The following is a 15,999-nucleotide window of genomic DNA, read 5'->3' as shown; positions in this document are numbered from 1 at the left end:
TCTCATTTGACATTTGATCACATGCTGCTTTGTATTTTCAACTGGTTTTGTTGTTGAATTCTCGTACAGCTTTGTAATTTAACTTTGAATCTAACGATGCCTGGAATCATGGTGATGAGGAGAAAGTGGGTGATGGGCACTGAGGAGGGCACCTGTTGGGATGAGCACCGGGTGCTGGATGGAAACCAATTTGACAATAAACTGTATTGAAAACAATGGTGATGAGGAAAACCAGCAGGTCTTCCCGCTACCTGTTTTACACTGATTAGTCACTTATTTCCAAACAACTTATGAACTCAGTGAAGCACCTTGTTTCACTTTGCATCCCCCAGAGTCTGAGAAAGCCTCTGGTGACCTGGTTCTCTTGAAAATTCCAGCCAGGGGGCCCAGGCACTCTGGGAGCTTGCACCTGGTAGATGAAGACCACCTCCCGCTGCACCGTGCGTGTCCTAAACTGCAAGCCCGACCACTTCACTCTCCGCTTCAGGACTTACCCCTTACCATAATGGATTTTAAGGCATATATTTTGGCACTAGTAGCCTTCCCCTCCTCCCTCTAGACCCAAAGTTCAGCAGCGTTTTTCTGGCTTTGAACAATTCTTTCTTCTTCTGTTCACTATTTGGATCTCTTCTGGTTGCAACACCTCCTTGGATTACTATATCATTCAATGAAAGAAAGAAAGAAAGAAAGAGAGAAAGAAAGAAGGAAAGAAAGAAAGAAAGAAAGAAAGAAGAAAGAAAGAAAGAAAGACAAGAAAAGAAAAGGAAACAAAAGCAAAAGGCACTGAACAAGAATCCTATAAATGTCCTGCCCCCACTTCCCTGAACTGGTACCTACTCTTTCTAGAGCACAGTCTCTTACTCCAGAAGGGTGGCTAGGTAAGGCCAATCCCTCCACAGAGTCTCCAGATTCCAGCACTTCTCTGAGACGTTGACCAATTGTATTTGTCCTCCGTTAAAACTCTTCCTTGCTACCAACTGTTTTTCAATTTGTTATATATTGTGTTCAAGTCTTTGCTATTAAGCAGAAACAAGCAAATGAATAAGCAAATAAAACACTCTTTCTGAGTCCCTTCCAGGCACCCCCATTTCCCTCCTGTCCTTCACAATGTCACTTCTTATTTAAAAAAAAAATTTTTTTTACTGTTTATTTTTGAGAGAGCATGAGCAGGGGGGGAGGGCAGAGAGAGAGGGAGACACAGAATCTGAAGCAGGCTTCAGGCTCTGAGCTGTCAGCACAGAGCCTGATGCGGGGCTTGAACTCACGAACTGTGAGATCATGACCTGAGCCGAAGTCGGACGCTTAACCAACTGAGTCACCCAGGCGCCCCTCCACAATGTCGCTTCTTAAAGGAATTGTTATAAACATATTTATGTTTCTCTTTCATCAAAAAAAAAAAAAAGTTTCCTCTCTTTCACCACTATGTGTCCCGTTAGCTACCTCTGAAATTCTCTCCTCCTTTTATCTATCTTCAAAGAGTAGTTTGCACCCTATCTCCTGCTCCTAACCTCCCAATCACTGTTCAGCCCTCCTGCCCCAAGGACACTGCTCTTGCCAGAGTCAATGATGACAGACAGCTATGTGGCACACTTGGTCCTTTCAGTGCCTGTCTTATTGACTTCCTCACAGCTGTCAATGCAGTTGGCCATTCTGGCTGTTTAAAAACAGCCTCTTCCCTCGGACTGAATGATACTGAACTCCTTTCATTTCTTCTTTCTCTGCTGCCCAGTTCTCCTAGACTATGTAGGCTCCTCCTCCTTAGACAGCCTCTGAAAGGCTGTTTTTCCTCAAGGCCCTGTCTTGAACCTATCTTTTAAAAAATGTCTACACTTTCTCGGGGCTTTGGTTTCCATGCACATACTAATGACATTGAGAGATAAGTCTGCCGTCCAGACACCTCTCTTGGATTTTAAGCTCTTGGATATAACTCCCAATTGGAGGTCTGCACTTGGATTTCATTATGCCCCATTGAACTCACCATATTCTCCAAACAAATTCATTATTTTCCCCTCCTTTCAAAGCTGCTGCTTGCCCTGTATTGTCCTGGTAAATGGCACTTCCATTTATGCAGTCGCCCTGGCCAGAGACTTGGATATTGTCTCTCTTAGCCTGCAACCCTCCCTCTCATCTTCCGTATCTAATCAACAATGAAAACCTGTTATTTAGTCTCATAACTAACTCTCAAGTCCATTTGCCCTTCATCTCTGCCAGACACTTTTCTGCTCTACACTAACATTACATCTCTCCCAGATGACAATACTTTTTTCCCTAATCCAGTTTCCATAAATCATACACAAGGATCTTTTAAAAATGCAGGATTTGATCATATCATTCCCCTTCCCCAAATTTTCTAACATGGTGTGGCAGGCCGAATAATGATGCCCAAAGATGTCCACATCCTGATCCCTAGAATCGATGAATGTTCACCTCACATGGCAGACGGGACTTTGCAGGTGTGACTAAGAGAAGATTATTCTGTATCATCTGGGTGAACTCATTCTAAACATGTGGGTTCCTAAAAAGCAGAAGAGCATATCAGGGAGGTGTGAAGACAGAAGAAGAGGTAGGAGAAATTCAAAACATGAAAAGGGACTCCACTGGCTATTGCTGGCTGTGAAGAAGGAAGGAAACCATGAACCAAGGAATGTAGGCATCTTCCAGAAGCTGGAAAAACCAAGAAAATGGATTCTTCCCTAGAGCCTCCAGAAAGGAACGTAACCCTGCTAGCACTCTGATTTTGGTCCAGTGAGACCCACTTGAGACTTCTGATCTTTAGAACTGTAACATAATACGTTTGTATCACTTTTAGCCACTAATTTGTGGTAATTTGTCACAGCTGTAGTGGGAAACTAGGACACATGGTCTAGAGAGCTCTGTACAGCCTATCTCCTTCCTCATTCTTCATCCTCACTTTCTCCATCAAAACTTTAGCCACATTGAACTTGAAGTTCCCAAGATAAGCTACTTTTTCTCATGTCTTCAGGCCTTTTGACCTTCTATTTCCTACTTATTACATGATCTCATCTTGGGCATAATGTGTTTTTTCCCCATGAGCATTCCCTAAACTCCTCGTGTAATTTATTTTTCTCTGCACCTATTTGTATATAATCTTGTTCTCTATTATGTCATAAGCATTTTTGCAATGATATATTTCATTTAATTAGCTCATTCCTTCATGCATCCTTTCATTTATCCATTCATCAAATATTTACTAACTGTCTCTATTTGCTAGGCATGAGGGGTATAATGGTGTGCAAAAGAACAAAACAAAATAAAAGAAAAACTATGATCCCTGATCTAAAAGAGATTTTATTCTAAATAACAATATCAGTGAGCTAGGAAACTTTCAATCCTGTTCAGCTTGTTATTGGAATAGGAATGCTAACTGGTGCAACCATTCTGGAAAACAGTGTGGCGGTTCCTCAGAAGGTTGAAGATAAAGCTACCTATGACCCAGCAATTGCACTACTCATTCAAATGTTACAAAAATATTCATTCAATGCACCTAATGTTTACAGCAGTGCTATCAATAATAGCCAAATTATGGAAAGAGTCCAAATGTCCTTCAACTGACGAATGGATAAAGAAGATGTGGTATATGTGTGCATAATGGAATATTACTTGGCCATCAAAAAGAGTGAAATCTTGCCATTTGCAATGGGAATGGAGCTAGAGTGTATTATGCTAAGGGAAATAAGTCATAGAAACAAAAATACCATATGATTTCACCCATATGTGGAATTTAAGAAACAAAACAAATGAACATAGAAGAAGGGAAGGGAAGATAAGATAAAAACAGAGAGACAAACCATAACAGATTCTTAACCACAGAGAACACACAGTTTCTAGATGTGAGGTGGGTGCAGGGATGGGCTAAACAGGTGAAAGACATTAAGGAGGGCACATGTAATATATGTAAGTGATGACTCATGAAATTCTACTCTTAAAACCAATATTACACTATACTTTAAGTAATTTGAATTTAAATAAAATCTTGGAAGAAAAAAAAAGGACCATAGTTGATTCTCATATTCATGCAATGTTGGGAAATGATGCTTGGCTACATCTGAAGGATATTCATGAATCTGAAGGGGTAGAATTCAAGTTAGTTGGGGGTACCCATTATATCAACAGAACCCAAACTTGAAGCCACCACGAGCCTGAAAATGTCACTGAGGTACTTTATCATTAATTTCAGGAATTCTTCTAGGTTCTGTCTACTAATGTCTGCATGGATCTTTCCAATAACTTTGTTTCTCTAGTATTAGTCCTGTTGCCTTCAACTAGGTTATCTCCTCCTGTTTATCTTTTTTTTATATTTATCACTTACTCAGATGATCACATTAGAATTTTGTCTTAACATCTCCCCCAAAGAGATTATCTCTTGGTTGTAGAAACTGCACTGATAGACCAGGGGTATGCTACTTTTGTCTTTCTCATCTGCCGATGAGATCAGCTTCAGTGAATAACTAGTCCAGAGGGTACAGTACAGACTGAAGGATCATGTACGGGGAGGTAAAATCCACTGCAAATACTCCAGAATGAGTTAGAGTCCTTTGTTGAGCAAGCCTAGGACCCAGCCAGTGATGGGGGCTGATGAGAAAGGTGGTTCATCTATTTCACACATAGGTAGAAAGACCCTGCTCCAAAAATACTGGCATTGCCTATAGACTGTTCTCCACCATCCTTTGCTTGAAAATCAGCACCACATCACACCGATTCCCTTCCTTTTTAGCTTCTAACTCGAGAACTTCTTTTCTTTTTTGTAGATTTAACTCACACTCTGGACTCAGTACAGAGCTCTGCCTTTGATCTTTTATTGCCCCCCCAGACCATGATTTGGATTTATCTCATGAATGACCCATGAATGACCCCATAGGAACGTCTCCTGATGACATCCTTGCCTTGGGAGGAGACTTACAGCCCTCTAGATATCAGGCACAGGGTATTTGTTGGTTTACTGGTTCTGTCATAACCAGATACTACAGACTGTGTGGCTTAAACAATAGAAATTTATTTTCTTACACTTCTGAAGTCTAGAAGTCTGAGATCAAGGTATCTGCAGGGTTGATTTCTTCTGAGGCCTCGCCTTGGCTTCTAAATGGCCATCTTGTCCCTGTGTCTTCACATGTCTTTTCTCTCTACGGCCTGTGTTCAAATTTGTTCTTCTCATAAGGACTCTTTTTATAAGTCACATTGGATCAGAGCCTCCCCCCGCCCCATGAACACATTTTAACTTGATTACCTCTTTAAAGACCCTGTCTCCCCAAACAGTCATTTTCTGAGGTATTGGAGGTTAGGGCTTCGACATATGAATTGGGGGTGGGCACAATTCAGCCCACAATATTCAATAAATGTGTTCTTTTTTCTTATTAAGCAGTTTCTTCTATATGTCTACTAGTTTTACTAGTCAACTTTAAAATCTCATTTTCTTATTAATCTTTCATTCTACCACCGAGGGGTAAATTTGGTGGGTGTTATTAGTTGTCTTTTACAGATGAGAAACTAAAACCAGAATTACAGTACTTATCCAAAGTCAGGCATTAGTGGCAAAACCAGATGGAGAATTTACCTCTCTCTGCTCCTAGTTCACTGCAATCTTTCCTTGTCCCCCATGCTACCTCCCCTTACATCACTAATCAAAGCTTCTTTGAAATGACTTAAAAGGTCATAGCTTAGTCAATAATTTTTGGATGTAATAGTTTAATGATTTTTAGACATTTTGAGATACAGAAAGTTAACAAAAACTTCTTTCCTTCCCCTTTCCTTCCTTCCTTCCTTCCTTCCTTCCTTCCTTCCTTCCTTCCTAGTATAGCAGTTCCAGGTAAAGCACATTAATTGGACAACTTGTTTCTTTCCTGGATCTATTTTAAGTTTAAACCTAAATGATATGAAATTAGGCAAAAATAAGTTAAAAAGTGTGGGAACTTCTGGCTTTTTCCCTTCATGCACCAAGTGCCTGGATACTTGGAGGCAAAATATGGCAGGACTGTGGGGAATTATTAGGAGGAAATAGTAGATTGTGCCAAAGGAATGGGCTATTGAAATGAATGCAGTATGCAAATGTTAAGATAGGAGGTGAGTGTTCTTGGATAGGGACTTCTGAGCCTAACACTCCCTCGCAAGCTCCTCTGACTCACTAGGCAGATAATCTCTTGTAGTTCAAGGGCTGTATAGGTACAATGCCTACCACCTGCCTCTCACCCTGCTGAGTTATTAGACTGAGTGGAGAAGTATTTGTAAAGCACTGTCTGGATTCCTAGATGAAATGTGTTTATCAAGTAAAACCTATCTCCAAGTGTTTCAATCTCAGCTTGAAAGTCATTTCCCAGATCAAAGTGATGTATATCAGCATGACAGGAGGTCTAACTCTGGGCCAGAAGTGCATTAAATGAAGGGCCATTGATGTACGCCTGGTTCCATCTCCCAGCCATAAAATATTTCCAGCTTTAGTAGAAGGAAACCTCCAGGAGCAGCTCACACTCCAGGTGAAAAAAACACCTGCTGTGGGAAGGAATCTTTTTGTCAATAAATAAGACAATGCGGCTCCTCTGAGTGGAGAAATATAAGCTAATTAGGACTGCATTCTTAACCCACGGATCTGCCAGTTTTCTCAGTTCATGCGATTCATCAAGACGAGAAGACAATATAACAGCAGTGCCCAATGCTAATTTTTTCAGGACCTTTCCTGATTTACCAAGACTTATTTAAGAGCTTGTTTTGTGTGCTCCCAGTGAGCCTATATTTAAGGACCTTTATGGAGAGCCTGCTCTGTGTCAGGAATTGTTCTAAGTGATTGGGGCTACAAGACAATGTTCTTGCCATCATGGAGCCTACATTCTAGTGGATGAGAACAATAACCGAGGATCCAGCAAATATGACATGCAGTGTCAGTTAAGACGTATGAACTGTAAAGGAAAATAAAGCAGGGTAAGTGGATAGAGTGCCATGGGGCTGGAGTAGGGGAGGGAGGTTTCTTATATGGGGTAGTCAAAGGGCCCTCTCAGAGGAGGTGTAGTGATTTAAAAACGTGTTCACGATTTTTTTTTTTTTTTTTTTGGTCATTCTTCCCATCAAAGATGGGGTCTGTGTACTCTCCTTTTGAAGCTGGTAGTGTTTTTCTTTTTAAAAAAAAAATTTTTTTTTAACGTTTATTTATTTTTGAGACAGAGAGAGACAGAGCATGAACAGGGGAGGGTCAGAGAGAGGGAGACACGGAATCTGAAACAGGCTCCAGGCTCTGAGCTGTCAGCACAGAGCCCGACACGGGGCTCGAACTCACGGACCGTGAGATCATGACCTGAGCTGAAGTCGGACGCTTAACCGACTGAGCCACCCAGGCACCCCATGGTAGTGTTTTTCTTAATGCCTTGATGAGTGGAACACTGTTGAAATGAGCCTGCCTGACTTTTAAGACTAGGTTAGAAAAAGCCATGCAAGTTCTGCTGGCTTATTTAAAAACATTTGCTCTGGGAGCCTTTTCCCACTATGTATAAAACTGACTACCCTGAGTCTACCACATGGAGAGCAGAGAGAAAGAGAGAGCAAGAGAGACAGATTCTCAAGGAGAATCAACTGTTCCAGCCCCTAGCTGTTTGGTCTTCCCAGCCCAAATGACAGACACATGAGTGAAGAGATCATCATAATAATCCCAGGCCCAGCCACCATCTGACTACATCTGCATGGGATACCCATGAAAACCACTTTACCGGGCCCAGTCAACCCTTGGACTCATGAACCAATAAAATAATTGGTATGGTTTTAACAACCGTCTCGGGATGGTTTGTTACACAGCAAAAACGACCAGAACAGAAGGTGATATTTGATTAGCTACTTGGATGAATTCAGAGAGAAGCTGTGTGAGTGTCTGGAAAAAGAGTGTTCGAAGCTAGGGGCAAATAAATGCAAAGGCCCTGAGGGCGGTATGTCAGAAGCACAGAAGTAGGGCGACAGAGCCGCGTGAGCAAAAGGCAAGGTAGCAGAGGTGCCTGGAGAAGCAGGTCGGGTGCAGCTCCTGCCTTGTAAGCTGTGGTGAGGAGTTTGGATTGGATTCTGAGCTTGATGGAAATTCTTACAGGAGTATGAGACCAGGAGTAACACCCAGAGTTATGTTTTCAAAAGATTTAGAGATGTCTCTGGTTGCCAGATGGAGAGCTGACTGGTAGAGTGTGGGCAAGGGTGGATACAAGCCAGAAATGATACTGATTTGGGCGAGAATAGTCACAGTGGAGATAGCAAGCAGTGGGCAGATTTGGGATATATTTTCAAGACAATATCAACAGATGTGCTGTTAGATTGCGCGTGGGAAGGATACGAACAGAGGAGTCAAGGGTGAGTCCCGGCTACTGCCTGAGTAACTCAGTGAGTAGTGGTGCAGGTTGGGTGAAGATGGGGAGACAAATCAGTGGGTATGTTTTGGACACGTTAAGTTTGGGCCGTTAGATGTTCAAGAGATGCTGACTTAAGTAACTAGACATTGCGCTAAGGGAAGCAGTGTGCACCGTGCAAATAAATGTGAGCGTTGTCTGAATCTAAGTGCCATTTCCCACCATGAGGCTGGATGTGAGTGGGTAGGTCTGGGGTAAGCCGGAGGACTGAGCCAACATTTAAAGGAAATGTTACAACATGTCTGTATGCTGATGGGAATGATTCGGTACAAAGGGAGATGTTGATGATGCAGGAGAGAGAGGGAGAGTTAGAGGAGCAAAGTCCTTGTGGAGGCCAGGACAGATGAAGCCAGTGCAGAGTGGAATGGTGAGGCTCAAAGGAGTCCACCTCTCTTAACGCCATGGGCTTCACTCAGAGAACTGGGCTGAGCTTCAATTGCTGTTTATTTATTTATATTCCTTACTAGACTGTCAGCCCAGTGAGGGCAGAGACCCCCATGACATGTTTAGTACTACCCTGTAGCTCCTGATCCAATGTCTGGCCCATGTCACAAACCCAGTAAATATTTGCTGTATTACATGGATGAATAAACAAATGACCGTCCTTGTCCGATAGTAATTGGTAAATAAATATCTGTTAGCTCGTATTGAATATGAATATCAAAAACATTAAAAACAAAGACTGACATTTTGGATATCTTCAGTTTAAGAGTTAAGCCTGGCTTTCCCATTAACAGAGGTGTGGGTATTTGTCCAGGTTACTGAGATAAATTTAATTCAAATAAATTGAATAATAATTGCTAACATTTGGGGCGCCTGGGTGACTCAGTCGGTTGAATGTCCGACTTCGGCTCAGGTCACGATCTCATGGTCCATGAGTTCGAGCCCCGCGTTGGGCTCTGTGCTGATAATGAGGAGCCTGGAGCCTGCTTCGGATTCTGTGTCCCCCTCTCTCTCTCCCCCTCCCTCACTCACAGTCTGTCTCCCTGTCTCTCTTAAAGGTAAAGAAACATAAAAAATAATCATTGCTAACATTTGTGAATGCTTAGTTTATGTCAGAATTCCTCTAAGTCTTTATTCTTATTATTTCACTTAATTTTTACATCAGCCTTGTAAGATATGTTACCAGTATTATCACACATTAGAGATAATGAACTGAGCCTCAGAGATGGTGAGTAATTTTCCTCAAGTTACACAGCAGAGGGTACTTGATAGCCAGGTTAGGATTCAAATTCAGGCAGTTCCTCTCCAAGGGCCACCTACCAAATCCCTCTCAGGATTTCTAACTCCCAGTCTAGTGCTCTTTCTTAATTATTTGAAAATAAAGAGTAATATAAATATGAAAATTATAATCACACTAAAAACACACCATGTATATGGTCAAAATACGAATGACAAATTGGGGAAGTGTTTTTAATTCTTACCAGAGACAAAGGACTGGTTTTTTAAGTGGCCATAGAAATTCATAAGAGAAAGACAAGAGGCTCAATGAAAAAATGAGCAAAGGATATGGACAGTCACAAAGAAAAACATACATATGGCCTTCAAACATATGAAAGGATGTGCAATCTTATTGTGGGAATTTTTTTGCAATGTATAAAAACATCAAATCATCATGATGTACACCTGAATCTAATAGCATACTGTATATCAATTACACTTCAACTAAGAAATAATAACAAGAAAAGAGAGAGGGAAATTAAAACTATTTGAAGATACCATTTTTTCACCTATGAGACTGGCAAATATCAAAACACTGACAAGGCTGTGGGGAAATAAACACTGTCATACTCTGCTGGGGAAAGTGCAAAGTAATACCCACCTCCCAGGGCCGTAGGGCAATTTTAGCAAAGTCACAAAGGTACCTGGGAGTTAATCCTCAGGTACAACTATCCACTTGCAAAATGATATAGGAATAAAAGTATTCATCTCAACACTGTTAATAGTACAAGAGATTGCGAACAACCTAAGTGTTAATCAATAAAAGATAGATTATCTGAGGCGTATAGCCACACAATGGAAAAGTGATCAGTTGTGTGGACAATTGATACAGAGAGGTTTCTAGGATATATTGTAAAGGAAAAAGGAAAAAGCAAAGTGTAAGAGAGTATGTAAAGGAAAGGGGAGGAATAAGATTATATATGTCACTATGTTTTAATCTACACTAAGAAATTCTGGAAGGATACACAGAAAGCTAACAAAGATGTTTACCTGTGGGAACAGGGTATACTGGGAGAAGGGTACTATTCTAAGTACTTTATATGCAATAACACAAATCTCTCTCAAGACATTTCAATGTATATATTATTATATTTGTTGGTCTTTGAACCACGTAAACATGTTGTTATTTACAAATCAAAAAGAAAAAAATAATGAGAGCTGCACTCACGGAGCACTCAAAGCCACCCCATCACTGTGCGGGGGATATTGCCTTTATTATCTCAGGAATTTCACCCAGCAAGTCATGTTTGCATTCCCATTTTTCAGGTGAGGAACAGATTTAGAGACATTAAGAACTTTGCCAGGGTCACAGACCTAATAAACTATGGACCCTGGAATCAAACTCGAGCCCTCTGGCTCCAAGACCAGTATTATGAGCTACGACTCTACTCACGCATTGGTTTTAACATTTCTATCCTACCTTGAGAAACAGAAGAGATGATGCCCTGCTCAGGACCTATTCTCATGGGCACTCTTACGTTTGCAAACAAACGATTATTAATATCCCCAACAGTTCACCAGTAGCAATAACTCACTGTCGTTGTGGCTTCAGATGAAGTATCTGCAGCCATATGATATCCCCTGAAGGCTGGCTGGAACTTTATCCCTCCCTTTACTAACCAGAAAGCATATCAAAGTAATAGCAAGTTATAATTCTAAAGAATATTTCACATGTACTGAGTTTTTACCATGTGCCAGGCACAGACGTTGTAAGTACAATATATGGAATATAATTTAACTTTCACACAAACCCTTATTAGGTAAGTGCTATTATTGTCACTGTTATGGGGTAAATTGTGTCCCACCCCGCAAACACAAGTTGAAGTTCTAACCCCTGTACCTCCGAATGTGATCTTATTTGGAAAGAGGTTCTTTACAGGAAAAAAATCAAGTTAAAATGAAACCATTAGGGTAGGTCCTAATCCAATATGATTGGTGTCCTTCTAAGAAGAGAAAATTTAGAACGTGACAGACGTGCACAGAGGAAAGGTGAGGTGAAGCTAGCCCTGTGGTGACAAAGGCAGAGACTAGAAGGATGTAGCCATGAGCCAGGGGGATGCCAGGGATCACCAGCCACCGCCAAAACTGGGGAAGAACCCCGTTCAGATTCTGAGGGAGGACTGCTTTGCCAACACCTTGATTTCAGACTTCTAGCCTCCAGGATGTGAAACAATAGGTTTCTGGTGTTCGAAGCCGCCCAGTTCGTGGTACTAGGAAACGAATACAACCCTTGAGGGAACCGAGGTGCAGAAACGTTGAGTAATCTGCCCAAACTTACATGGTTTGTTAGTTAGTAATGGCGCCTTGAGTTGGGGAAGCCTTGCTCCAGAGGAGTGCTCCATTCTGATCAAATGTGTGTTTTAAAAAAATCATTTGTGGGGCACGTGGGTGGTTCAGTCGGTTAAATGTCCAATTTTGGTTCAGGTCATGATCTCAGGGTTTGTGGGTTTGAGCCCAGGCCGGGCTCTGTGTTGACAGCTCAGAGCCTGGAGCCTGCTTCTGCGTCTCCCTCTCTCTCAGCCCCTCCCCCCTCGTCCTCTGTCTCTCTCTCTCTCTCTCAAAAATAAAATAAACATTAAATAAATTTTTTTAAAAAGTCATTTGCAAACTCCAGTCCTCTGGCTGAACTATGTGTCTCACTTCACGACTGATCCGAACACTGTGTTTTGACCTCAACCCTCTGTCAAAGGGCAGAGCACGGAGTGTTCCAGCCCGGGCAACCCTAACAAACTCTTGAGAGCCTGGCGGTGAGAGTGCTTGAAGCCAAATCCAGCTCAGCGGTGCAGCTGCTGGGAGCTGGGGGGCCCGCCGGGGGCGGGGGGCTTTCTGGTTCCCCCTGAGACAGCTGAGTGAGGCCAGGACCCAAGGGCACAAACTTCAAAGCGGATGTAGCCTTCCTCACAGCCTCTCATTTTTGATCAGCAGGAGTCTCAATCCAGGAATGTGGGTTGTTTGAATTATTTTTTTAACTTAAGAAAGCGTCAGGGTGGAAGGCTAAAGCAACTTGTAGTGACCGCCTTCCCAAATCCCCTTTGCACCCAATGCCCGGTAAGTGAAAATATCTTCCGAATGGAAAAATGCTTTTCAGCTAACGCGGAAGAGGAAGTGAGGGTGCAAAGGGAAGCCTGGTGAAGCTTCACCCAGACCTGTGCTGGTCTGTGCAGCACCTCTGTGTCCCCTTCTGCTGGAAGCTGTAGCCCTGTGAGCAAACCACAGGCCGAGTGGGGCCCAGGAGGCATGGCGGTCCCCACTGGAGCCGACAGGGAGGCAAAGCTGTGCTCGAGATGGACATCAGATCCCAGAATAGAATTTGGTTAAACCAAGAGTCAAACGACCAAAGTGGAAATGGAAGCACGTTGCAGTTAGTGTCTGAGCAGAGGAGACAGTGTTTGGGCAGATAGTATCCCCTGACTATACTGTCAAAGCCAGAAATATTTCAATACTGTCCCCAAATCAGATCATGCCGGATGGCATGATCTACATGTTCTCCAGCAATTTTGGATACTGCGTAGTTGTTTGGTAAGCACATCCTGGCTTGGCCTGGAATGAGCTACAAGTTCCCAAATAGGATCAGAACAAAAGGAGAGAAAGTAAGTCTTTGCCAGAAGCAGGGCTGACAGGTCTGTGCTATGGTGATTCTTCTCGAAAGGAGGAAATTGAGGGTTGATGGGGGTGGGAGGGAGGGGAGGGTGGGTGATGGGTATTGAGGAGGGCACCTTTTGGGATGAGCACTGGGTGTTGTATGGAAACCAACTTGACAATAAATTTCATATTAAAAAAAAAAAAAGGAGGAAATTAACCCTAGGCCTAAGGTCAAAATGTGTGCCTCTGGACATAACTTTGAATGTCAAGGAGGAAAGGCCAAATGTTTAACCTTTGCCTGACATGGGAGCAAGAAGGTGATATATCCAAAAGTTAAGAGTGCTAGACATTGAGGCAGAATGAGGGAAAGATTAATTTTTTTTTTAATTTTAAACTTCTCATATGTTAGATACTGATAAGCTCAGGTTTATCAAACATACTCTGGTGAAAACCAGCTTTGCTTCATAATTCCAAGTATTTAAAGATTATCTCGGTCTTAACATGTGAATGGCTTGTTTGAAAGAACTTTCTGGAAACAGCAGCAGGTTTCCTTACAAAACTCTCCAAGACACACCCCTGCACTTTTCTCACCCCTTTCCAAAGTTAAAACTTTGGGGCTATCTACCTCAATGTGGGTTGAAATTTTATCTGCTTTCCTGCTAAGAAGTAGGCCTTGAGATAAATATCAAAGCAGTGAAATTCCAGAGACAAACAGAAAAAGAGACTCACCTAGGAGTGGGCCCAGCACTCAGGACACTTATTTGTAAAATGCATATTGCAAAGGCAAACCTCTGGCCGGCAGACATCTTCTCTCTTGAGGCAGCTCCGTGAGGAATGGCCAGACAGGTCCTGTAAGGCGTTTATTTGCAAAGGGCCAGAGAACTGTGGGACAATTATTGCCTGTTTTCTGTCAGGATTTTTGTCAAACAGGACTTCCTGGGAGCCAAAGTCCAATCAAAGGAGAGTCATTTTGTAATTCGTGACCTACTGTCCTCTCATATTGATGAGCATATTCGGCCAACGAGACGGTGAGTGCTAAATTGGCTAACGTGAGCCGGAGTGTTGAAAACAAAACCAAAAAACAAAACTCCAGTGTTTCCCGTCTCGGGAGACTCTGGGAGGAAGGGATCAGAGTGTGTAATTTGGGGGAAAAAGGTCTGTGGATGATTCTCGTAGAGGCATAAACTCAAAATCAGTAAAAGAACTGCCCTGGCTAGAAAAGGAGGCACGGACATATACGACACAATTTGAGAACGAGCTGTGGGGGTTATTTCCACATGGGTGCAGCAAAGGGTGAAATGTGGTTATAAAGTAGGCTTTCTGTATATGCTTGGGGGATCATTGTGAAGAATCTAGGTAAACTCCCTAGGGCTTTACATTGTCCCACAAGAGGACACGTTCTCCTTATCTCAGAAACACACCCGTCAGCAAGACAGATTCTGAAATGGAACAATTTGCTCCAATCCATCATAAAGGATGCCCTCCCCTTCGTATTTTCACTTTCTCCGGGACTTGTGCAAAGGGTAAGATGTTTTTGAAGTGCCAGGGAATGTGGATACCACAACCATTCTTAAAACACTAGTTGTACGATAGAATAGAATGGTCCCCGGGCGGGACCTGTGAAAAGCCACTGATGCCTGCCCACCCCCTACCTGATTCTAATTTCATTGATCTGGGATGGGACCCTGCATCGGTGTTTTTTTTAAAGCTTGCTGGGTCATTCAAATGTGTGGCCAGGGTCGAGAGTTTGAATGACCAGCCTGAGAAACACTATGTCATTAAGTTTTTGGACAAATATTTGCTGACACAGGACTTAAGGGGCCTTCATCAATACTCATTAATTACAAATAGGCAGTTTTCAAACATGAGCACATACACAAACTGATGAAACAGAGGGTGGGGTGGAGGGTTAACAGACAGCTAGTTTTTCTAGCACAGTCTTACGTTTCTTCTAATGGTCCTACTTAGAGTGGAAGTTATTTACCCCCCACGGGCTTTCTTGCCTCCCTCTCCTTGTTGTGTGGAGAGTTTTAGGTGTCTAAGGGGGCTAATTTCATTGGTTCCTGAGCTTGCTGTTAACCTGCAGACGGTGCAGAATTGCCAAGTAATGCGGTGATTCGAATGTGTGCAGCAACATTGTCACTATAGCAATGATTAAATCTATGCCCAAGGATGCTTCTTGTAAGTCTTAGCTAACGACAAGGGGGCCAGATACAGTAGGAATTGGCTCTGGACCCTGCCAGGATACCTCCCGAAAGAGGAACTTGGGAGCAGGCAAAATAAGATGATGTTTAATGCTAATTAGACCTAATGCTAATGGGTTAGACTTTGTGTTACTTGACTTGATAATTCAGTGTGAACGGAGATTGAAAACCACCTCTGTCCCTGGAGACTGACTGACCCCCCCCCCCCCCCCAGAGGCAGGGAGGAGGGGACAAGGGAAATTTCTTACCTGGCTGGTTGAATGCTGAATTGCTCTGTAGAAGTTCTATTTATTTTATTCCCGTGGTTCGGGCTAAATGTAACGTAGCAAATGAATTAAAATATAACAACACATTAATTATATATTATATATTGGGAATATATAAAATACGATATACTTTACATTTTTTGTATTTAAGTCTTCTCTGCCCTTGACATCTATGTATCTGACATATTTTTATATTTTTATTCTATTTTATTAAAAAAATTTTTTTTAACCTTTATTCATTTTTTAGAGACAGAGAGAGAGAGAGAGAGCGTGAGTCGGGGTGGAGCAGAGAGAGAGAGAGGGAGACACAGAATCTGAAGCAGGCTCCCGGCTCTGAGC

At 42.3% G+C, this 15,999-nt stretch overlaps 1 protein-coding gene across 2 annotated transcripts in view; it reads right to left on the bottom strand.

The window, feature by feature from the left end:
- The window catches only part of C9 (complement C9), a 53,583-nt gene extending 39,492 nt beyond the window's left edge, over positions 1 to 14,091 (bottom strand). The window contains exon 1 of one of the 2 annotated variants that reach the window (XM_049648757.1): positions 13,920 to 14,091. In XM_049648757.1, coding sequence (XP_049504714.1) covers positions 13,920 to 13,996 — 77 coding nt within the window. In that variant the 5' untranslated portion in view covers positions 13,997 to 14,091. The remainder of the gene's footprint in view (positions 1 to 13,919) is intronic. The other variant, XM_049648758.1, reaches the window with a different exon arrangement.
- Between the last annotated feature and the right edge of the window lie 1,908 nt (positions 14,092 to 15,999).

Source organism: Panthera uncia (genome assembly GCF_023721935.1).
Source record: "Panthera uncia isolate 11264 chromosome A1 unlocalized genomic scaffold, Puncia_PCG_1.0 HiC_scaffold_17, whole genome shotgun sequence".
NCBI classification, from domain to species: domain Eukaryota; kingdom Metazoa; phylum Chordata; class Mammalia; order Carnivora; family Felidae; genus Panthera; species Panthera uncia.
Note: the sequence above shows the minus strand (reverse complement) of the source record. Positions and strands in the feature narration are given on the sequence as shown.